Genomic DNA, 24,732 nt, shown 5'->3' with positions numbered 1-24,732 from the left:
TTACAGAGAGGAAGGGAGAGGGATAGAGAGCTAGAAACATCGATGAGAGAAAAACATCGATCAGCTGCCTCCTGCACACCCCCTACTGGGGATGTGCCCGCAACCAAGGTACATGCCCTTGACCGGAATCGAACCCGGGACCCTTCAGTCCGCAGGCCGACGCTCTATCCACTGAGCCAAACCGGTTTCGGCACAAATATTCTGTTTTTCAATTTTTACATTTCTGTTTGATTTTTTGTTATACGGTATTCTGGGGAAATTCATCATTTCATTGATTTTCTTAGACACATGAATCCTAGTTAATTGTAAAAGTCCCCAAGTATTAACTGCCATGGCTAGGTAGCTTCTTTTACTTTTATCTATCTTCAATTTTGTTATCATTTCAAAGAACCACTCTTGGTTTTAGTGATATTTTGTTTTAATCTCTATGTCATTTATTTCCACTGTGATTTTTTTGTTATTTCCTTTCTTCCACTTACTTTGGGCTTTTATTCTTGATTTTTTTCTAGTTCATTTAGTTGTAGGGTTAGATTGAGATTTTTCTTGGTCTTGAGCTAGGCCTGTAATGCTAGGAACTCGCTTCTCAGAACTACTTTTCCGTGTCCCATAGGTTTGGGGTTGTTGGTATGCATAATTTAATTTGTTTCCAGGAATTTTTTTTTTTTTTAATTTCTTCCTTGATCTTCTTGGTAACCCACCCATTGTTTAATAGTATTTCAACTTGAATTTTGAATGATAGCCTTGCTGGGTAGAGTAGTCTTGGTTTCAGATGCTGGCTTTTCATTACCTTGAATACTTCATGCCATTCCTTTCTGGCCTGTAGTGTTTCTGTTGAGAAATCAGCTGACGGCATGATGGGAGATCCCTTGTAGGTAACTGACTATTTCTCTCTTGCTGCCTTTAAGATTCTCTCTTTGTCTTTAACCTTTGCCATTTGAATTATGGTGTGCCTTGATGTGGGTCTCTTTGAGTTCATCTTGTTTGGGACTCTCTGTGCTTTCTGAACTTGTGAGATCTTTTTCTTCACCAAGTTAGGGAAGTTTTCTGTCATTATTTCTTCAAACATGGTCTCTACAAGTTGTTGACTTTCTTCTCCCTCTGGTACTCCTATGATACAGATGTTGTTACCTTTCATGGTTTCCCAAAGTTTCCTTAAACTAACCTCATGCTTTGTTTTTTTAAAGTTGCTGCTATGATTGAGTAATTTTTGTCTACCTTGTCTTCTGATTTGATTAATTGATCCTCTGCTTCCTCTAACCGATAGTTTATCCCCTCCAGTGTATTTTTTTTTATGTCATTCTTTACTTCTTACTGGTTGTTTTCCTTGGTGTCTATGTACTTTTTCATGCTGTTGAGTATTCTTAAAACCATTGCTTTCTACCTGTTTCTGATAAATTGCTTGCCTCCATCTGATTTAGCTCTTTTTCTGGAGATTCCTTCTGTTCTTCCATTGGGGCCTATTTCTTTGTTTCCCTACGTTATCTGTTTCTTTGTGTTTGTTTCTACATATTGGAGAGAATTGCTCTGACTCCCAGTCTGTGTAGAGTACCCTGTTGTAGGGGATGTCCTGTGGGATCCAGTGGAATAGCCGCCTTGATCTTCTGAGCTGGGTGCCCTAGGAATGTCCCTGGTGTGGGTGATGAGGGCCCTCCTGTTGTAATTGGGTCTTGAATGCTGTTGTCCCAATAATGGGTGGGCTGGACCCACAGGCTGGCTGACTATGAGGCTCAACCCAGCCATGTTATGCCAACTGTAATCCAGGGGCTGTCAGAGCAAAACAAGACCAAACAAGAAACAACACAAAGTAAAAACCAAATCTACAGCCACAAAGGAAACAAAGACAAGAGACCACAGAACCAGAGAATAATAATAATAAAAAAAAAGAAATAAAACAAGAGCCCTTTTGGTTGTTGTTCTGTGTACATGGGGATTGCTGGTTTGATTCCCCATCAGGTCACATGCCTGGATCACAGGCTTGATTCTTGGCAGGGGGTGTACAGGAGGCGGGAGATCAATGTTATGCTCTCATATCAATGTTTATTTCTCCCTCTCCCTTCAACTCCCTCAAAAATCAATTGAATTTTTTAAAAAATAAGTAAAAAAAGAGAAAGAAACCAAAAAAGAGAATACAAAAGAAAAGGAAGATAAAAAAGAATAAGAATAAAAATATAAATGTAATAATAATTTTTAAAAGTAATAATAATGAAAAAAATAAAATATAGAATAAGAAAAGAAAAACCCTAAAAAGAAAAGAGAGAAAAAAAATTGAATAAGAAAAGGAAAGAGAGAAATAAGAGATAGGAAAGAAAAAAGGGGAGAGAAAAAAATATTCCCTATGGAAGACCATATCCTGGGCCAGAAAATAGACCTCAACACATTGAAAAGAATTGAAATAAAACTAAATGTATTCTCTAATCATAATGTAATCAAACTACAAACTATTAACAAACAAGTAACAGGAAAATTTCAAAACGTGTAAATTAAAAAAAAAATACAACACCCTTTAAAATAATTCATGATTCAAAGAGGACATCACAAGTGATATAAAAAAATACTAAGAACTGAATGAAATGAAAACAAAAATCTATTGGATGCAGCTAAAACTTTGCCAAGAGGAAAACTTATAGTACTTGAAATAATCACCCAGGTTCCTACCTGGAGAAATTATAAAAAGTAAAGAAATGTACACCCAAAGCAAGCTGGAGGGAGAATATGATAAAAATCAAAATTCAAAAAATTCAAATAGAGAATTAATAGAAACATAATCTATTTTTTAAAAATCCAATATAACTGATACACCTCTAAGAAGAGTGGGATGGATATATATATATATATATATATATATATATATATATATATAGAGAGAGAGAGAGAGAGAGAGAGAGAGAGAGAGAGTACTAGTATTGGGAATAAAATAGTAGATATAAGAACAAATTCACCAGTCACTAAAAAGATGATAGAAAGTATCATGAACAATAGTAGAGTCATAATTTTGACAGTTAAGAAAAATAAACTGATTCCTTGAAAACCACAAACTACCAAAGCTCAACCAAGATGAACTAGTCAGTCTGCATAGCCATATACCCATAATTAAACTGATGTTATAATTAAAAGTCCCCTCTCCCCCGGCAAATAAATGTATAGACCCAGATGGTTTTACTGGAGAATTCTACCACTCTTTTACAAAAATATTAACAGCAGTGTTTCATAAACATCTCCAGAAAATAAGAGGAAAAAAATACTTGCAAACTCATTTCAGGTGACCAGTATTAATCTGATACCAAAATGAGAGGAAGAGTAGAGAGAAGGAAAAGAAAGAAAGAAAAAAAGAAAGGAAGGAAGGAAAGAAGGAAGGCAGACATTACACACCAATATCTCTCATGAACTTGGGGGCACACATCCAACAACAAAATCCTAGACAAACTGAACCCTAAAATGTATAATAAGAATTATACTCCACCATAAAGTGGAATTTATTCCAGTCATGGAAGGCTGGTTCAATATTCAAAAATCAATCCCTGCAATCCATCACATGAACAAACTGAAGAAGGAAAACATGTTAGTTGACACAACAAAGCTTTTGATAAATGACAGGACACACAGTGTTCATGAATTGGAAGACTTAACCCAGTGAACAAATGAATTCTCTCCCAGTTGTGCCCCAGGGTTAATGCAATTCCTATCACAGTCCCAGCAAGGCCTTCACACACACACACACACACACACACACACACACACACACACACACACACGGTTATTCTAAAAGTTATATCAAATGGCACAGCTCAGACTAGCTAAAAAGACTAAATAGCTTAAAAAAAAAAGGCCAAGACTCCTTAGACTTGCCCCTGAATCACAAGTTATAAAGAGAGAGTGCATAAATTGAACCTCATCAAAATTAAAAACTTTTTCTCTGTGAGGACCCATTTGAAGAGGAGAAAAAGTCTCGTGACAGACGGAGAAAAAATATTTGCAAACCACATGTTGGGCCAATAACTGGCCTCTAAGAAACAGGAGAACTCTCCATGTTAAAGGTAAGAAACCAAACACTCTAATCAATCAGGAAATGGGAACAGAGGTCACGCAGATGGCAAACACGCACAGAACTACATCCAGCATCAGTCGCCCTCAGGGAAACGCTAAGGAAAGCCACAGAGAGAGACCACTACGTGCTTATTAGAGCAGAAATAATGCGCTGCAAGTGCCAATGCTGATGAGGGTGAGGGACTGGGCCACTTAGCCATTGCTGGCGGGGACGGAAAATACGCAGCCTCTCCGGGAGACAGGCCAGCAGTTTCTCACGAAACTAAAATGCAGCTAACGGACCTGGAACCCAGCAACTGCACTTCTGGGGAAATCTGCCCAAGGGATATGAACACGCATGTTCATACTAAAACTTGCAAACTAATGAAGACGGCAGTTTTATTTACAACAGTCAAACAATTAGCCATCCAGGTATACTCCAGGGGGTGAGCGTGAGACTGCGGGTCATCCACTCTGTAACCTGCGCCTCAGGAAGGAACAGGAAGTTCCACTGAAGGAACCAATACTCAGGGCACTGTGCCGAGTGAGGACAGGCAAGCAGAGAAGGTTACACAGTGTATGATTCGTGTATACAGCATTGCTACAATGTCAGTGTCACAGCTGGGAGTATGCAGCATTGCTACAATGTCACAGTGTTACCAGCTGGGTATATGCAGCATTGCTACAATGTCACAGTGTCACAGATGGGAGTGTGCAGCATTGCTACAATGTCACAGTGTCACAGAGGGGAGTGTGCAGCATTGCTACAATGTCACAGTGTCACAGAGGGGAGTATGCAGCATTGCTACAATGTCACAGTGTCACAGCTGGGAGTATGCAGCATTGCTACAATGTCACAGTGTCACAGCTGGGAATATGCAGCATTGCTACAATGACAGTTTTGCAGATGCAATACAGACAGTGGTTGTCATTCAGGGATCAGTGGGGCAGAAGGAGATGGATGTGATGATGAAATGCTGACCAGGTGAGTTTTGCAATGTTGGGACTGTTCTGTGTCTTGGCTGTGGTAGTGGGTGCATGAACTTAAGTGATGACATTGTGTAGAACTTAACACACACCCGTACAGGGTAACACACGTGAAAATGGGGACATCTGAGTTGAAATTTGTGAATTGCAGTTCACACCCTGGTTGTGATGTTTTATTACAGATTTGCAAAATGTTAGCAGTGGGAAATGGGGCAGGATGAACAGGGATCCCTGTGTCTGACCACCTGGGTGCAGAGCAGTGAGGCTGCCTGCTCTGTGCGTGGCCATATGTCAGCGCTCTCCGTGTCTTCAGCCACAAATGAAGACAGTGCCCTTGTCACCAGGTCTCAGGTTTTCTCCGATTCCCTGAGATGTGCAGTGACGACCCTGCTGATGGCATCAGAGATGCGGGCACCCACACATGCATCCCAGAGTCTGCTTGGTTGTGGCTTTTCCACAGGCCTTTTTAAAAATGATTTTACTGATTTTAGAGGAAGAGGGAAGGAGAAGGAGAGAGAGAGAAACATTAATGAGAGAAGCATCCACATTGACTGGCTGCCTCCTGCATGCCCCCTACTCGGGACCGAGCTCGGAACCCGGACATGTGCTCTGACTGGGAATCGAACCAGTGACCTCTTGGTGCATAAGTCAATGCTCAACCACGGAGCCACACCAGCCTGTGAAGCCTTTCGGCCCAGGACAACAGCAGGGGACAGTCGTGCAGGGACCAGGGCAGCTTTGGAAGGAAAAGGCAGTTTCAAGAATGACAGGTCAGCCAGCCAATGGGAAAGGACTCGCCTCCTCATGGGTCAACCCACCAAGGTCGTCAGGCAGAGCCCCCAGGCTCCGACTTCCCGGAGGCGACTGTTTATCCCCCAGAGGAAGGCGCGTTTAAAAGCGGGACCCCGTGCCCGTACCCCAGGACTGGACCGCCCAGAGTTAACGCATCTCCCCGTCCCCGCTGCCAGGGGCTGCGAAGGCCAGAGGTTCTTCTGCAAATTGAGTTCGAGAAATGTATCAATAGATGTTCTTAGAATGGTCTCAACAGAGACTTGTTCAATAAGCTCGTTGATTCTGTGTGCAGTCTGTCCTTCCGTAAACGTCCCCTGAGTAAATTCCTCCCCTCTTGGGGAGATCAGGTTATGAAAGAGGCCCCCAACGTTCAGTTTTTCTCTTTTGGGCCGAGAAGGTGAAGAAAATAAAAAGCCACTGTTGGGAATGAGGATTTTTTTTTACGCCTCACCTGAGGATATGTCCCATTGGTTTTTAGAGAGAGAGGAAGAGAGAGGGAAAGACAGAGAGAAACATCGATGTGAGAGAAACACATGGACGGGTTTCCTCCTGCACGCGCCCCAACCAGGGCCCGGGCCGGGGAGGGCTGGCCACCGAGGTACACGCCCTTGACCAGAATGGACCCCGGGACCCTTCAGTCCACTTCCCAGAATGGACCCGGGACCCTTCAGTCCACAGGCCTAGAATGGACCCCGGGACCCTTCAGTCCACAGGCCCAGAATGGACCCGGGACCCTTCAGTCCACAGGCCCAGAATGGACCCCGGGACCCTTCAGTCCACAGGCCCAGAATGGACCATGGGACCCTTCAGTCCACAGGCCCAGAATGGACCCCGGGACCCTTCAGTCCACAGGCCCAGAATGGACCCGGGACCCTTCAGTCCACAGGCCCAGAATGGATCATGGGACCCTTCAGTCCACAGGCCCAGAATGGACCCGGGACCCTTCAGTCCACAGGCCCAGAATGGACCCGGGACCCTTCAGTCCACAGGCCCAGAATGGACCCCGGGACCCTTCAGTCCACAGGCCCAGAATGGACCCCGGGACCCTTCAGTCCACAGGCCCAGAATGGACCCCGGGACCCTTCAGTCCACAGGCCCAGAATGGACCATGGGACCCTTCAGTCCACAGGCCCAGAATGGACCCCGGGACCCTTCAGTCCACAGGCCCAGAATGGACCCGGGACCCTTCAGTGCACAGGCCCAGAATGGACCCCGGGACCCTTCAGTCCACAGGCCCAGAATGGACCCGGGACCCTTCAGTCCACAGGCCCAGAATGGACCCCGGGACCCTTCAGTCCACAGGCCCAGAATGGACCCCGGGCCCCTTCAGTCCACATGCTGACGTTCTGTCCACGAAGCCACACCGGCCAGGGCAGAAATGAGAACTTTTCAAACCACATTCAGGAGAAGTCGGTGAGGCTCTCTTGGGCTCCAAGATTCTCCTGAAATCCAAGACCGGGTAGAGTCCGTACCCTCCCCCAACAAAGGCGCCCGTGACAGGTGACGGACTGAGCCGAGGGAGGGACACCCTCCCGTAACCCTTAAAAACCGGCCTCAGCATGTCTTCGGGACCGTGGATCGCGAGACTCAACGGTGCCACGTACTCTCTGGTGCCAGCGGTGCCCGTCCCGCCACGTCTCCATGGCTGTTCACGCCGTGCCCAGAACGGCCCCACGCACCCGTGCCAAAAACACTCACTGACGGACCCCCAATCACCCCCTTCTCCCGAGACGCCAGCTGCGGCTCCCCGATGCTTCCCCTTCCCTCCTGCAGGTCTGGAGACTGAGGATGTCCTCGCTTTTCTTTTCCAACGGCGCTGACTCGACGCCCGGTCCATCGCTGTTCCTCTATGCTCCCCGGCGGGCACTGGCCTGACGCGGCCGCTGTTTCGTGCCCATCTGCGGCCTGGGCTGTGGAGCGAGGTGCCCGCCCCAGGCCCCCCCCACCCCCTGTCACTGAGACTCAGGGCTCTGTTCTGGGCGCTGGGAAACGGGGCAGCACGGACAGTGACGGGGGCCTGGCTGGGCCTGCTTTGCGGCTCCACCCTTTACGGTGCCCATTAGGAGGGGGTTCCTCATGGGTCCAGCCCATCCTTCCTTAAGGGACGCTCGGTGGGAACAAAGCCATTTGGGGGGGTTGCCTCTCCAGCCCTCGGTGCTCCCCGCGTTTTATCCCTTTCTCCGGCCGCGGGCGGGAGGGTTATTACACACACATCATATTTCACAGGGAGAACGGCCACGGAGCGCAGCCATGCCCTCGGGCCCCGGGGAGGGATGGGGCGCGCAGGCAGAGCACAGTCAGCAGGAGCCACACACAGCCCCGAGGCGGCCGGCCCGCAGGAGTCTGCGTCTGGATGGATAAATGGCATTTTCAGGTGGTAACTTGGCAACAAAGATAGTTATTTGGTGAGAGTGTGGGGAACAGTAAAGGGATAGAAACTGCGGGAGGTTGCTGGAAAGCATGCATGTGAATGAAGGCACCCCTAGCCCCAGATTCCCGAGGCTCCCTGCCGGGGCCCTGCAGGCAGAGCAGAAAGGAGACGGCATTTGGCCAGCTGTTTGCAGTGGGGGTGGGGAGCGAGGCTGTCAGTGGGAACCAGAGAACAGGGCGCCTCCACCCCACTGATGAGATGTGGGTGCTGCAGCTGGGTTTCCAGTGTGAACGCCGCCTCCCACGGGCACCAGGGGTGGGACACACTCCCCCACCCGCTCCAGCTGTGCCTCTCACACTCCCCCACCCGCACCAGCTGTGCCTCTCACACTCCCACCCCCACCAGCTGTGCCTCTCACACTCCCCCACCCGCTCCAGCTGTGCCTCTCACACTCCCCCACCCGCTCCAGCTGTGCCTCCCACACTCCCACCCCCACCAGCTGTGCCTCTCACACTCCCCCACCCCCACCCGCTCCAGCTGTGCCTCTCACACTCCCCCACCCCCACCAGCTGTGCCTCTCACACTCCCACCCGCTCCAGCTGTGCCTCCCACACTCCCACCCCTACCAGCTGTGCCTCTCACACTCCCCCACCCCCACCAGCTGTGCCTCTCACACTCCCCCACCCCCACCAGCTGTGCCTCTCACACTCCCACCCGCTCCAGCTGTGCCTCCCACACTCCCACCCCTACCAGCTGTGCCTCTCACACTCCCCCACCCCCACCAGCTGTGCCTCTCACACTCCCCCACCCCCACCAGCTGTGCCTCTCACACTCCCCCACCCGCTCCAGCTGTGCCTCTCACACTCCCCCACCCGCTCCAGCTGTGCCTCCCACACTCCCACCCCCACCAGCTGTGCCTCTCACACTCCCCCACCCGCTCCAGATGTGCCTCTCACACTCCCCCACCCGCTCCAGCTGTGCCTCCCACACTCCCACCCCCACCAGCTGTGCCTCTCACACTCCCCCACCCCCACCAGCTGTGCCTCTCACACTCCCCCACCCGCTCCAGCTTTGCCTCTCACACTCCCACCCGCTCCAGCTGTGCTTCACACTCCCCCACCCCCACCAGCTGTGCCTCTCACACTCCCCCACCCCCACCAGCTGTGCCTCTCACACTCCCACCCCCACCAGCTGTGCCTCTCACACTCCCCCACCCCCACCAGCTGTGCCTCTCACACTCCCCCACCCGCTCCAGCTGTGCCTCTCACACTCCCACCCCCACCAGCTGTGCCTCTCACACTCCCCCACCCGCTCCAGCTTTGCCTCTCACACTCCCACCCGCTCCAGCTGTGCCTCTCACACTCCCCCACCCGCACCAGCTGTGCCTCCCACACTACCACCCGCACCAGCTTTGCCTCTCACACTCCCACCCGCTCCAGCTGTGCCTCCCACACTCCCACCCCCACCAGCTGTGCCTCTCACACTCCCACCCGCTCCAGCTGTGCCTCACACACTCCCCCACCCCCACCAGCTGTGCCTCTCACACTCCCCCACCCCCACCAGCTGTGCCTCTCACACTCCCACCCCCACCAGCTGTGCCTCACACTCCCCCACCCGCACCAGGTGTGTGAATGGGACCCATGTACCTGTGCTTTGGTTTTACCACCTGTGCGGTGAGGATATTGTTAAGCCGCCTCCCAGGGCTGAGGTGAGGGTGCGGAAGACACCGGCATGGGCACGGAGCACGGTGCGTGGTGTGTAACGATGGGACCCTCGGCATTAGCTTGGCCATGTAGGCGCTGGTGCTGTCATGCTCCTGGGAGCCAGGGGCCAGCACCCCGATCTAATGGCTCGTGGTGATTGCAACGGACAAAGGTGAAGAGAGGTCCCAGGTCAGTGAGTGCAGAGCACGCCCCCGTGTGGCCAGAGTGCGGCCCCTTCTTTTTTTAACTTTTCACTACTGTGCTTATGTAAGTGTTTAAACTTATTGGTGACAGTATTAGAGACCACCATTTCTTTCCCTTACCAGCCCCTCCACCACCCAGGACGTCCCCCCACAGTCGTCTTCATTTCTGAAGGTGCAGAGGGGACTTCGGCTGCGGCGCTCTATCGACGTGAGCTACCTCGTGACTGACTGTGAAATCAGAGAACAGGGGAGGGTGGCAGCCGGGGCTGTTCTGGGTTTCTCTGGCACAATAATACGCTGACATTGTCTGGAACAAGCTTTCTCCTCAATTCCCGGCCCGGCCGGGGTGGCGCAGTGGCTGACCCTCAGCCCATGAACCCAGAGGTGGATTCCTGGTCAGGACACATGCCTGGGTGCTGCTCGATCCCCAGTAGGGGGCGTGCGGGAGGCAGCCGATGGATGAGGTTTCTTTCTTCTATCCCTCTCCCTTCCTTTCTCTCAAAATCGGTAAAGACATCCTCCAAAGGCTTTCGCTAAAAACAGAGAGACAGCCTCTCCTGTGTGCGCGGCCTCCGGAGAGCAGGCGAGGACCCTGCCACGTGGCTCTGTGACCGAAGCCCTGCCGGTCTGTGGGCTCGGCGGCCACGCCTGCCGCGACCTGTGCCCCGGGGGAGGCGGGGGAGCAAGCTGCAGCCAGGGCCCTCGGTGCTGAAACGCTGGCAGCACAGACACCCTCGGGCCCCGTCTGTCTCCACAGAGCAGGTCAGAGCCAGGTGACCCTGTCCTCGTGGCCCTGCGTCTGCAGCAGCTGGCTTCCCGGCGACGCTGCAGAGCAGGTGGGTCCTCAGGGGCAGCCTGGGACACAGCGGCATCTTAGATCCCGGCCTGGATCTGAGCCCCACGGACACGCAGGAGGTGCCACGTCTCCCCACAGTCCCGTTGGGCAGCGATGCAGCTGCACCCGGTGCCGGCCGGGCGTTGTGGGAGGCCCGTGGCCTCATTCCAGAAAGCACTTGCTCTTACAGAAACCTGGGAATGCCGAGCCCAGCGGAGGACGGAAGGACGGGGCGAAGCGCATCGCCCGAGGCTATTCCCATTGGTGTCAGGGAGAGCGGAAAGAGAGGGAGAGACGGAGAGAAACAGCGATGTGGGAGAGACACCTCGATGGGCTGCCTCCGACTAGGGCCCAGCGGGGGAGGACCTGCCACCGAGGTCCATGCCCTTGACCGGAATCAAACCCGGGACCCTTTGGCCCGCAGACTGGTGCTCTGTCCACTGGGCCACACCGGCCAGGGCGGTTTGCGTATCTTTAATGGTTTGGGAAAAGCCTGGGTCCCGATCAAACACCGCCCCGAGGGGCTCTCCCGGAACTCCGATCTGGACCCACAGCCCGCGTGGCCTTCGTCCCGGGCCGCGTAGAAACCGGTCTGCCCGGGACCCTTTGCACACCCACGCGGCACACGCCCCCCCACGCGTGGGAGAAGGGAAGTGGCACACTTACACGTACAGGACGGTCCTGGTGTCGCCCACCTTGCCGGCGTCGCCCACGGTCAGGGTGTCGTAGCCGCGCTCCAGCTCGAACTCCTCGAAGGCCAGCTTGATGACCTGCGGGGACAGGAGGACACTTAGCCCCCGGAACCCCCCGGCTCGGGCCAGCGCTCGGCCCCCCATCCCGCTGCGCCCCCCACACTCCCACGCTGCCCTGGAATTACCGACATGGGCCATGGTACCCACGGGGGGTGCCTAGAAGTCAGCAGCGCGTGACTCCAAAGACAGTCCTCATCAGCCCCACAAGCGAAATTAGCCGTATTACGCTTTAAGTCAAATATCTATCCAATATTTATGTTAACACTTTCAGTGCTGGGAGTGACAGGTAGAAAACTCAGTATCATCAACAGCAATGTTGATTATAATTAACGAAAATATATTTGAAGGATGCCTAGAACTCCACAAAATGAATACCTTTAGAGAAATACATGCATATTTTATGTAATTATTTATATTAACATGTGAAAAAGAACATCTGAGACTAGAAAATTGTCCTCTGCCTGTAATTGGCAAAGACTGGAAGTGTTTTTTAGTTTTTACTTTTATAAAGAACACCGTGTCGTGGGGATGAGTGCGTGACATCTAGGCAAGACCGGCTGCTCTGTGACATACAACATAATCCTGTTCTCTGGACTTCTTTCCGAAGACACGGGGCCTTTTCTCCTGAGAGAGGGGGTGCTTCCTTTAGGGACCCATCTGTGAGGAAGGGGAGAGAGTGGAGGAGGTGTTGTAAAGGTAGACTAGAACCCACGGAGACCAGAAGGGACAGACAGGTGACAATCATAGATGATAGATGGATAGATAGATAGATAGATAGATAGATTGGTAGGTAGATAGATAATAGATAGATGATAGATAGATGATAGATGATAGATGATAGATAGATGATAGATAGATGATAGATAGATAAATGATAGATAGATAATAGATAGATGATAGATAGATAGATAGATAAATGATAGATAGATGATAGATAGATAGATAGATGATAGATGATAGATAGATAAATGATAGATAGATGATAGATGATAGATAGATAGATAAATGATAGATAGATAATAGATAGATGATAGATAGATAGATAGATAGATGATAGATAGATGATAGATAGATAGATGATAGATAGATGATAGATAGATAGATAAATGATAGATAGATAATAGATAGATGATAGATAGATAGATAGATAATAGATAGATGATAGATAGATAGATAGATGATAGATAGATGATAGATAGATAGATGATAGATAGATAGATAAATGATAGATAGATGATAGATAAATGATAGATAGAGGTAGATGGTAGATAGATAGATAGATATAGCTGATAGATAGATGATAGATTGTAAATGCAATAGATAAATATAATAGGTATAATAGATGAAAGAGATAGATTGATACAGACAATATCTAAATGAAAGTGATAGAGAAGACAGATAGATATAGATGATAGACAGAGAAAACAGGTAAGTAGGTAAGAGAGAGAGAGGGAGAGAGAGGGAGAGAGAGAACAGGAAGCAGAACCCTAGAACTGGAGAGACAGCTAAGGGACCGATGTCAGAGGACACCAGAGTCTGTGGGATCTTACTAAAACGCCGCCGGATGCCTGTCGGTCACACTTGCGGGGAGGCCAGAGGGACACGCGAGGCCCCGCCCCGGCGCTCCCAGGCCGTGCGGGCGGCCGGTGGTCACACGGCCGTCCGAACTTGTCACGGAGGTCAGCGACGGCCATTGGAGTGTGTGTGAACCCCACTCTTTCCAGGCCGCGTGCGCATGAGCACATCACGGGAGCGCCTGGTTAGAACAGGCCCGAGGCTGCAGCCGCTGGGACCCAGCGAGCCCCGCCTGTGCAGCCCGGCCCGGGGTGGTTTGGTTCGGTGGGTTTCTTCCCACGGGTCCACGTCCCGCCTCCCTCCACGGCGCCTTTCCCGCGCTGGCCCCGCCCTGCCCAGCAGCCCGCGGAGAGGCACCCACCGTCCAGGAGCACCCAGGGCCGGCTGGGGGCGCCCGGTTCTCCCTGCAGAGGCCTGTCATTAGGGTGGGAAACGCCCCTTGGGGATGCGTTCCAGCCCCGGCGGAGCGGGAGGCTTTGTGGGGGCTCAGCCTGGCCCACCCCCAGCGGCTGCTGTCCCAGGGCCGCCTGTACGCTGTGCCGGGAACGTGGCCTCGGGACACAAAGCCGAGACACATTCCGAAGGCAGCCTGCCAGCCGTTCTCGGGTACAGCCTCCCGGACGTGCAGGCGGGAGGATGCTGACAGAATAGGTGCCCCTTTGTTTTTTATTGATTTTAGGGGGGGGGGAGGGGAGAGGGAGGGGGAGAGAGAGAGAGAGAGAGAGAGAGAGAGAGAGAGAGAGAGAGGTGTCGGATTGGATGGCTCCCGTACGCGCCCTGAGCAGAGATCACACTGCAGCCTCTCCTCCTACGGGAAGATGCCCCGCCATCCACGCCACAGCGGCCGGGGCAGCGGAGGAAGGCAGTGAACAGCGAGTGCCTGCGGGGCGGCGGCGGGTGACCTGCACGCGCAGCGAAACGACGCCCACAGCCACGCTCGCCACCTTTGCTCACACGGACACGGTGTGGTGAGCGCACCTGAAACCTCTCAGCCAGTGTCCAGTGTACCACATGGTTACCACCGTTATTTTCATCCTCATGGGAGGACATGCTTATCATTAGAGAGAGACAGACAGAGAGAGAGAGAGAGAGAGACAGAGAGAGAGAGACAGAGAGAGACAGAGAGAGAGACACAGAGAGAGAGAGACAGAGAGAGAGAGAGACAGAGAGAGACAGAGAGAGAGACAGAGAGAGAGACAGAGAGAGAAACAGAGAGAGAGAGACAGAGAGAAACAGAGAGAGAGAGAGACAGAGAGAGAGACAGAGAGAGAGAGAGAGACAGAGAGAGAGAGAGAGAGACAGAGAGAAAGAGAGAGAGACAGAGAGAGAGAGAGACAGAAAGAGAGAGACAGAGAGAGAGACAGAGAGAGAGACAGAGAGAGAGACAGAGAGAGAGAGACAGAGAGAGAGACAGAGAGAGAAACAGAGAGAGAGAGACAGAGAGAAACAGAGAGAGAGAGAGACAGAGAGAGAGACAGAGAGAGAGAGAGAGACAGAGAGAGAGAGAGAGAGACAGAGAGAAAGAGAGAGAGACAGAGAGAGAGAGACAGAAAGAGAGAGACAGAGAGAGAGACAGAGAGAGAGACAGAGAGAGAGACAGAGAGAGAGAGACAGAGAGAGAGACAGAGAGAGAAACAGAGAGAGAGAGACAGAGAGAAACAGAGAGAGAGAGAGACAGAGAGAGAGACAGAGAGAGAGAGACAGAGAGAGACAGAGAGAGAGACAGAGAGAGAGACAGAGAGAGAGAGACAGAGAGAGACACAGAGAGAGAGACAGAGAGAAACAGAGAGAGAGACAGAGAGAGAGACAGAGAGAGAGACAGAGAGAGACACAGAGAGAGAGACAGAGAGAGACAGAGAGAGAGACAGAGAGAGAGACAGAGAGAGAGAGAGAAACAGAGAGAGAGAGATAGAGAGACAGAGAGAGACACACACAGAGAGAGAGAGAGAGAGAGAGAGAGAGATCAGCGGCCTCCATGGGCACCGACTGGGGGTTGAACCCGCAGCCTAGGTATAGGTATAGGCCCTGCCTGGGAATCAGTGCCCAGCCTCTGGTGTATGGACGGCACTGCAGCCAGCGGAGCCGCCCGCCCGGGGCGCTGGGCGCGGCTCCCTGCAGTCCCAGGCTGTGACTGGTCTCTGTCCGTACTCGCCCTACAGAGCTGGGCCCTTGTCCCCCGGTGATGCCATGCCAGCCTCTCCTCCTGGACTGGACTCGCTGCGCCCCGCCTCTCGGTGAGAGCGGCAGGCTCCCCGTGCGTGGCTGATTTCACTGGCCACTGCCCTGCAGGCTCATCACGCCGTCACCCACGCAGGGCCTACTTGTGAGGCTGAACACGATTCCGTGGGACACGTATGCCACAGGTCGTTATCCACGCTTCTGTCCGTGCACGGCCGGGTTGCTCTGTGCCTGGGCTGTTGGGAATGGCGCTGCCACATGCGTTACCCTGCACGTTCAGAGCACTCGGCCGGAAGGGGTGCCTTAGTTTCTGGCGCACGTGCGTGCTCCTGCCTGGGCCCACGGCCCGCTCACACTCTGCGCGTCTCTGCAGGGTGGCTGTGTCTGGGTGGTGCCCCGGCCCGTTCTGGCCAGAGGTCAGCCTCTCCGGCAGCATCCCGCCCCTTCCCTTCCACCAGCCCAGTGTTTGGAAGCGTCTTGCTGGCCGGCTGGCCTGCCTGCCTCCCTCCTTCACGGTAGGGGCCAGGATGGAGGCTGCCCCAGCCCCGGGGCGGCCCTGACCACCTGCCAGCATTTACGGAATCGGCTCAGCCCAGGCCAGCGCCAGGACGAAGACAAAGAGAAGACAAAGTCCTGGTCTTCAAAAAACTCCGAGTCTAAGGGGAGGGGGTAAACCCCAAGTAATTACCTGACTTTTGACTTTCACCGAGAGAGCCCTTAGTGACAGCGGAGGAAGGGAAGGCCTTGGAAAGAAGGGCAGGGCCTGGAGCTCAGGAATGTGAAGCTCGCAGGCGTGTTTCGTGGATACAGAATGATGGCACAAGCTGAGACTTAGCGGAACCGCCTGGCAATTATTGGAGGTAAAACTGTTCACTGTGTGGGTACGAGTGGTTCACACAGTGCTTAACCACCCAATTCTTCAGTTTTCTTACTAAGGAGTCAGGGCGGGGGGGTTAGAGAAAACAATTTGGTAGGTTTGTTCAGCTCCTGTCAATACTATTCCTGCAGCTATGACCCGGGTCTATCTCCCTGTCTGTCAACAGCAGGCCCTGTGGGCCTTAGCTGCCTGCCCATAGCGCCACCTAGTGGTCAGGGTGAGAACGCACTTCCTGGGGGGCCCAATGGGTAGGAAACAGGTGAAACCTGAAGCAAAAGTCAGAGCTAAAATGTCCCAGCATGCTTTGCAGGAGTCAGTGTCCCAGCATGCTCTGCAGGAGTAAGTGTCCCAACATGCTCTGCAGGTGTCACTGTCCCAGCATGCTCTGCAGGTGTCAGTGTCCCAGCATGCTCTGCAGGAGTCAGTGTCCCAGCATGCTCTGCAGGAGTCAGTGTCCCAGCATGTTCTGCAGGAGTAAGTGTCCCAGCATGCTCTGCAGGTGTCAGTGTCCCAGCATGCTCTGCAGGTGTCAGTGTCCCAGCATGCTCTGCAGGTGTCAGTGTCCCAGCATGCTCTGCAGGAGTCAGTGTCCCAGCATGCTCTGCAGGAGTCAGTGTCCCAGCATGCTCTGCAGGAGTCAGTGTCCCAGCATGCTCTGCAGGTGTCAGTGTCCCAGCATGCTCTGCAGGAGTCAGTGTCCCAGCATGCTCTGCAGGAGTCAGTGTCCCAGCATGCTCTGCAGGTGTCAGTGTCCCAGCATGCTCTTCAGGTGTCAGCGTCCCAGCATGCTCTGCAGGTGTCAGTGTCCCAGCATGCTCTGCAGGAGTCAGTGTACCAGCATGCTCTGCAGGGGTCACTGACTTTGCAGGAGAGAAACATGGTTGCAACTTTGATGCAAATACAAATGCAACTCTTTCCTTTCGCTGCCTCAGAACCAACTGGGACAGGGCTGTTGGCTATGCCGAGGGTCAGGGCTGAAGTAACAGGATCCCTGGAATTGGTGACAGGTGTGGCCTGGGGGTGCAGCATGCAGGGCTGACCATGGAGGGTGACCGGTGGCTGGCTATGGAGGGTGGCAGGTGGGTGGCCATGGAGGGTGATGGGTGGGGACAGGATGGGGTGAACGCAGCCATCACTAAGACAGCCCCTGCCAGACATCTGGGCATGCACACGCTTTGCCACGTGGGGCCCTTTAACCCTGGGCACCTGAGCGGAAATGCGTGTCCCTGTCTCAGTTTGTCCGGGAGCCATCCCTAGCTCCATTCCATCCGGAAATGAGCCCTCTGTCCTGTGACTTCCAGATAACCGGGTCCAGCTGCCCACGGCCTCTCCGCCTCAGGAGGCCTGTGCTGCGGGAAGAAGGGCGGTCGCGACACTGCGGAGTCTCCAGGAGGAAGAGGGCCCCCCGCCGTTTCAGGAGAGAAGGTGGGGGTGTGCGAAGGTGGCAGAGACCCACATTAGATAGGAACCCCCTCAAGCCCACACCCACCAAACACCGTAAGGGGTGCTCGTGCGCAACCACAGGCAACGGCTCCGCGGGGGGAGCAGGGAGATGTTTGCAAGAAGAGGCTCCATGGCGGAGCTCTGGAGTCTTATCAATCCTGGGCGCGGCGCCAGCGCACCCGGCGTTATCGGGAAAATCATCCAATATGTGCTCAGACGGATGGCGGAGGCCGGCGGTTTATTAAAAATGAGAGGCGGGGGATCTGAGACCCACAGCACAATAACCGTCGCAGAACAGAGCGGAGCGTCATTCCATGCGGCAAAATGCAGCATCGGTCTTCACAGAACCGGGGCCTCTGCCCAGGAGATACGGGGAGTCCCTGAGCTAGAAGTGTGAGGGGCAAGAGCTGACAGGGGCGAGACAGAACCACAGATCTACAGACACAGGCAGCAGACACTGGCCTTGGTCAAGGAAGACCTGGGACCCAGGGTCAGAGCAGTCACCGAGCGGGCCGGAGGAGGCATGGCTTCGGCAGCCAACTCCTGCTGACAGCAGAGCTTAAAGACGGCTCGCTGTGGCCCCCGTGAAACAAACATACCAGCCAGGGAAGCAGGAACACACCCCTCACAGGACTGTTGAACTCTAAGAACCAGCCCCCCCCCCCAAAAAAAAAATCCACGCCAAACCCAGGAGAATAGGTGGGTTCCATGTAAAGGAACGCAAATCGAAGTGGGTTTGTTGTTTTTCAGATGCAATCAAACCCGAGAGGTAATGGATCCACACGGCTGAGTCCCAGACCCAGAGAGAAGGCCGTGGTCAGCGTGTTCACTCAGTGCAGAGGGGCGTCACGCGGGGAGGGAGAGACAGCCAGAGACTCAGCCGTCTCAGGTGACTGACTCACACACCCCTCATCGTCACCTCCGCCAAACAACATCCACCCACAGGATTCATTCCCGAGCATCACCTCAAGGGTGTTCTGTTTGAATCCGATCTAATAAAAGGGTGATATGCAGATTGACCATCACTCCAACACACAAGATGGCTGCCCCCATTGGTCAAAGATCCTGCCCCCATGTGGGCACAAGATGGCCACCACAAGATGGTCAGCAGGGGAGGGCAGTTGGGGGTGACCAGGCCTGTAAGGGAGAGCAGTTGGGGGCAATCAAGCCTGCAGGGGAGGGCAGTTAGGGGTGACCAGGCCAGCAGAGGAGGGAAGGTGGGGGCGACCGGGCCTGCAGGGAAGGGCAGATGGGGGGGACCCAGGCCAGCAGGGGAGGGCAGTTAGGGGTGGCCAGGCCTGCAGGGGAGGGCAGTTAGGGGTGACCAGGCCTGCAGGGGAGGGCAGTTAGGGGCAAACAGGTTGGCAGGGGAGCAGTTAGGCATCAATCAGGCTGGCAGGGGAGTGGTTAGGGGGTGATCAGGCTGGCAGGGAGAAGTGGTTAGGGGCAATCAGGAAGGCAGGCAGACGAGCAGTTGGGAGCCAGCAGTCCTGGATTGTGAGAGGGATGTCTGACTGCCCGTTTAGGCCCGATCCCGGTAGGATCGGGCCTAAACGGGCAGTCGGACATCCCTTGAGGGGTCCCAGATTGGAGAGGGTGCAGGCTGGGCTGATGGACACCCCCCCGTGCACAAATTTTGTGCACCGGGCTTCTAGTATGAAAATAGTGACCTGAAGAATGAACATCCTGTAGAAAAAAAAATGGCTCAGCTGATTGACATAAACATAAATGGTGTCTATTTTGTTCTGCATGGTACACACTAGGGGTAACTGAATGAAGACGGGAGCCACCTGTGACTCCTGGGATCAGCTTCTAGAGCCCAGACGTGGTCTCACAAGGAGGCGCCCGCCCAGAGCAGGTGGAGGGGGGCGTGGCTGACAGAGGTGGAGGGGGCGTGGCTGACAGAGGTGGAGGGGGCGTGGCTGACAGGTGGAGGGGCGTGGCTGACAGAGGTGGGGGGGCGTGGCTGACAGAGGTGGAGGGGGGCGTGGCTGACAGAGGAGGAGGGGCGTGGCTGACAGAGGTGGAGGGGGCGTGGCTGACAGAGGTGGAGGGGGCGTGGCTGACAGAGGTGGAGGGGGCGTGGCTGACAGAGGTAGAGGGGGGCGTGGCTGACAGAGGTGGCAGAGACACATTGACTGGGTGCCCCCGCACGTGCTTCGACCTAGGGGGTGAGCGAACCTGAAACCCAGGTCCGTGCCCTTGACTGGGCATCAAACCTAAAAACCTTCGGTGTGTGGGCCAAGGCTCTGACCGCTGAGCCACACTGGCCAGGGCAACACTGGCTCTCTCAGGGTCTCTCTGCTCTGCCGAGCCAGCCGCTGCCAAACCGGCACCACGGAGACACCGCAGTGCGTGGCTGCTGATCGGTGGTTTTGGCGAGATGTATGGTTGTGGTGACCAGTGACCCTGAGTAACGCCGACAGGGCCAGGGCTGCTTCCCCCCGAGAAGGGGTGCTTTACCCGACCCCCGAGCCGCCCTGCGGAGCGGTCCTATCAGCACCCCGCCTGGCAGGCGACACGCCCCGATTTATAGGAAAAGAGAAGGATGGAGACACCCCAAAACGCGACATCGTTATCCACAGACGGTCCCCCGCTCCATTCTTTTCCTACTTCTGTGCCCTATCCGTTTTCATCCACGAATATGTATTTTTAAATGAAATAAAATAATTTAATTCAGCAAACGGGTTGGGAGAGCGGCAGATCCCTCCGTAGCTTAACACGGGGGACGCGCGGCCGGTCGGTGTCACCGGGGAGCGTCCGCGGCCTGGCAGACATTCGGGTCTCTTCAGCCGCCCGCGGAAGACACGCTCTTTAATGATGACACGTAGCGACAACATCGCGTCTGGGAAACGGCACCGAGACACTCCAGAAAGAACTCGGAAAAAATGCCGAAACAGCAGGGGCCCGTGGTCTCCGTGCAGCCAGACGCGGGCCCACGTAGGAGTGATTAAAACGGGACCACGCGACCCGGTGAAATAACTCAGCGCGCCGAGTTAATGTAGGGCGTCAGGAACGGAGCGGGGAGACGAATGAGAAACAGCTAATCACGCCCCAAAGAATCGTCTCAGTGAGCTGTTGGTGTGATTCCCGCCTCCCGTGAGGGCCGCGGGACGGAACACTTCATTACACGTCCTATTTGTGAGGCTTAATTATTAGACGCAGCCAGACTCCGCGCCAGCGTCAGATAAATCACCCCAATCAATGTCGCCCGCCCGTCGTCGCTCTGGCTCCATCTGATCCACGCCTCTCCAGGCAGCCGCGCTCACTCGGTCCCACTCGGTCCCTCCCGCTTCAGACGGGGGACAGGGCAGCGCCGTGGACGGAGAGGGACGTGGCGTCTGTACACGATGCGCACACTAAGCCGGCTTTGTCTCTCTCGCCGCACTGAACATGCGTTCCCGAGGCCAGAGTCAGAGGCTCCGACTTGTGTGCTTTGCCGTCCCCTGTGCAAATATTGGGGTCACTTTCAAAGGACAGAGAAAAGCCGACGGACGGAACAGCTAAACTGCGCCATCTCAGACACAATGGCTCATTATTCCCCGTGGGCAACATCACCAGCTCTCTGTCTTGCCCAACACGTGGGAATTACGTTTCATCAGTTAATGTGTTGGTTTTTTTTCCCTTAAAATAGCTGCTCACTCCCTTTCTTAGTTCAGTCCTGCGGGCAGGGCTCTGGGACAGCCAGGACTGGGCCCGCGACAGCCCCCTGGTGAGTCACGCGCCCTCCCGCTTCTTGTTTTTCTTTGAAAATACTCGCGACCTTCTGAGCTTCCCTCGCACCATGACGCGACCTCCACCTCCTCATTTCTGGCCACCAGTGGGCTGTCAAGACGAGCAGGCCTGGCCACCTCCTTCCTCTCCATCTAACTGTTCCCGGATTTACTCTCTCTTCATTTGCTTCTGTCTCTAAAATTGGCTCCTACCGCCCTGGCTGGTGTGGCCCAGAGGATAGAGCGTCCGCCTGCGGACTGAAAGGTCCCAGGTTCGATTCCGGTCAAGGGCACATGCCTGGGTTGTGGGCTCCATCCCCGGTGGGGGGCGTGCAGGAGGCAGCCAATCCATGATTCTCTCTCATCACTGATGTTTCTATCTTCTCTCTCTCTTTCCCGTCCTTTCTGAAATCAATAAAAAAATATATTTAAAAACTAAAAATGGCTACTACCCATGTTCTTCACTCTCAGTCACATTTACACCCCAAAGTGGGAAGGACATCCGGAGACTCAGGCCACTTCTGCGGGAACCCCATGGCGAGGGGACGAGCGAGGTACAGACACCTTGGAGACCCCCAGCCCCGGGGACAGTGGTCAGAACGGAACCTTTCCTGGTGTGGGAGCTCATGCCTGTTTAGTTGGGGGACATTCCATCGTGTGGATGGACCGCAGCGTGCCCACCACGTGCTGAAGACAGCCTGGTCACGGCCACGTTAGGGAAATCCCGAACAAGCCGCTCTCATCAGCCTGAAAGCATTGCCAGCGTGAAACCATCGAGTGGGACAGAAGGTCTCAAAGCGGCACCCGTGGGCCAGAGCGGGACTTGGCCACCCAAGGGGTCCCTGCAAACGTGGGTCTGTGGGGCCACGTGTGTGGGGACAGAGCAGTCGGGGCGGAAACCGTGGCTGTGGGATCATTTAGACTCCTTCTGCCCCGACACCGGAAACTGATAGACACAAAACACCTGGACGAATTATTTCTGGAAATAATTCTCTCTTCAAATATGAAGCTACTGAGACTCATGGAAGTTCCAGTACCGTGTGTGCATATGAATGTGCACGTGATTGGCATGTATCTGCAAAAACAGGTAAGTAATTTGAGCCTTTGACCACTGAGTGTCGGGCAAAAGTGCCCCTTCGTCACCCCAAATAGTGTCCCTCCTGACAGTGTATGGAGGGTGTCGCTTTAATAAAAGCTGTCACCTAGAAAATTTCAGTAGAACGCTAGTACACTGATTTTTTGAAAACTAACCCTAAAAAAACTAGGTGTATCATCATTTCATCACAATTTTGAATTATGAAGTTAAAGTGGTGCATACAACATTGATCTGGGTTTTCTCAACGGGATCAGATGACCTAAGCCAGTGGTTGGCAAACTCATGAGTCCACAGAGCCAAATATCCACAGGACAACGATGGAAATTTCTTTGGAGAGCCACATTTTTTTAAACGTAAACGTCTTCTAACACCACTTCTTCGAAATAGACTCGCCCAGGCTATGGTATGTTGTGGAAGAGCCACACTCCAGGGGTCGAAGAGCCGCATGTGGCTCGTGAGCCGCAGTTTGCCGACCACTGAGTCCTAAGCCAAGCGTTTTGTTTCTAAAATGCGATGTGCCACTCGCTCACGTATTTTTTGCTAATTCTCACCCAAGGGTATTTTTTCCACTGATTCTCAGAGAGAGTGGAAGGGAGGGAGGAGGCGGGGAGGAATAGAGAGACACACACAGAGAGAGAGAGAGAGACAGAGAGAGAAACTTCAATGTGAGAGAGACACATCGATTGGTTGCCTCACCCGGACGGGGGCCACGGATCCAGCCTGCCCCCAGGTACAGGCCCTGGACTGGGAATCTAACCCCTGATCCTCTGGTCCATGGGCCCACGCCAGCTGTGGGCAAACTACGGCCCGCGGGCCGGATCCGGCCCGTTCGGCTGTTCTATCCGGCCCGCGGAGCCGAAAGAGCGGAGGGTTCTCTTGCTCTCCCCTCCGCTCCTTTACTTTGAATTTATATTAGTTCACACAAACACTCCATCCATGCTTTTGTTCCGGCCCTCCGGTCCAGTTTAAGAACCCATTGTGGCCCTCGAGTCAAAAAGTTTGCCCACCCCTGGCCCACGCCCTAACCACTGAACAAAACCAACGTGGGCCACCAACTCATATGTTAATGCAAGTTCTTTCCCGTGGCTGCTGGCACTCTTATAAGAATGCAAAACACGCCGTCTGCAGGGTGCACGTGACCCGCGCCCTGGAAAGGCCATCTGGTTATGCCAAGCTCAGTGACAGAAAGAGTTCTTCACGCGTGGAGTCACGGTATCTTTACACGGAGCGGGGAGGTGACAGGAACTGAAGAGGCCGGCAGGAATGCTTACAAAATATCACAGTCTGGGTGAGCGGAAGGAACGGGCTAGTCCACGCTTAGGTAATCTCACAGGATTTCCGCCACCTCGTGCTGGGCGAGCATCACTGGCCGAGAACACACCTCCTCCCCACTCTCTGTTCACGAGTCGTCAGCAGCACGGTGCTGGCGATGGGAGGGACGTGCCAGCTCCTCCGGGGATTCTATTTATAAACAACCGGAAACCCGTGCTGTGGCTTTGCCCACACGCTTGACATGAATCCTGCACAGTGGATCCCCGTGTCCTCTCCCCCTCCCACACGCGCCTCCCCTTGGGGTGGCCCAGCCTCGATGATCTGTGAGTGACAGCTCCCATGGGCAGGGGGTCTGCTGTGGTTGACGGGGAGCGGGGAGCGCATTGCGTGTGAAAATCAGTGCCTTTAGTCAGAGCAGGGATGTTTGCAAGGGTGTGCATGACACATGTGCCCCTAATAATGACGTGGCCTGCGTCCTCTCTGCCCATTTGCTCCTGGCACTTTAACGGTACCCGTGCCAATGAGAAGAATGGGGCAATCGTATACTTTGGATGCTGAATTCCAAAACATACACTTGTCATCTTCCCTCTCACTCGGTGTTTGTTAATTCCGTTGATTGTTTCAAAGAACCATCGCTGGTTACACTGATTTTTTTTTTCTATTATGTCCTATTTCCCATTTTACTTATCTCAGCTCTAATTCATATGAGCTGTCCGCATCTGTTTGCTTTGGATTTAGTTGGTCCTCGTTTTTTTTTTCTGTTCCTGAAGATGCAATGTTACATTGCTGATTTGAGACCTTCTACAGGGATTGCTTATAGCTATGAATTTCCCTCTTAGCACTGCTTTCGCTGCACCTCAAACATTCTGGCGTGTTTCTGTGCTGGGATTTTTATAGCAGGAAGACAGGCTA

General features: G+C 53.4%; 1 protein-coding gene across 1 annotated transcript in view; it reads right to left on the bottom strand.

The window, feature by feature from the left end:
- The window catches only part of CSMD1 (CUB and Sushi multiple domains 1), a 1,048,987-nt gene that overhangs the window by 213,579 nt on the left and 810,676 nt on the right, over positions 1 to 24,732 (bottom strand). Inside the window, exon 11 of the mRNA XM_080662039.1 lies at positions 11,581 to 11,684. Within this exon, the coding sequence (XP_080518165.1) occupies positions 11,581 to 11,684 (104 nt within the window). The remainder of the gene's footprint in view (positions 1 to 11,580; positions 11,685 to 24,732) is intronic.

Source organism: Plecotus auritus (assembly GCF_963455305.1).
Source record: "Plecotus auritus genome assembly, chromosome: 3".
Taxonomy (NCBI): domain Eukaryota; kingdom Metazoa; phylum Chordata; class Mammalia; order Chiroptera; family Vespertilionidae; genus Plecotus; species Plecotus auritus.
This window is presented reverse-complemented; position numbering and strand designations above follow the sequence as displayed.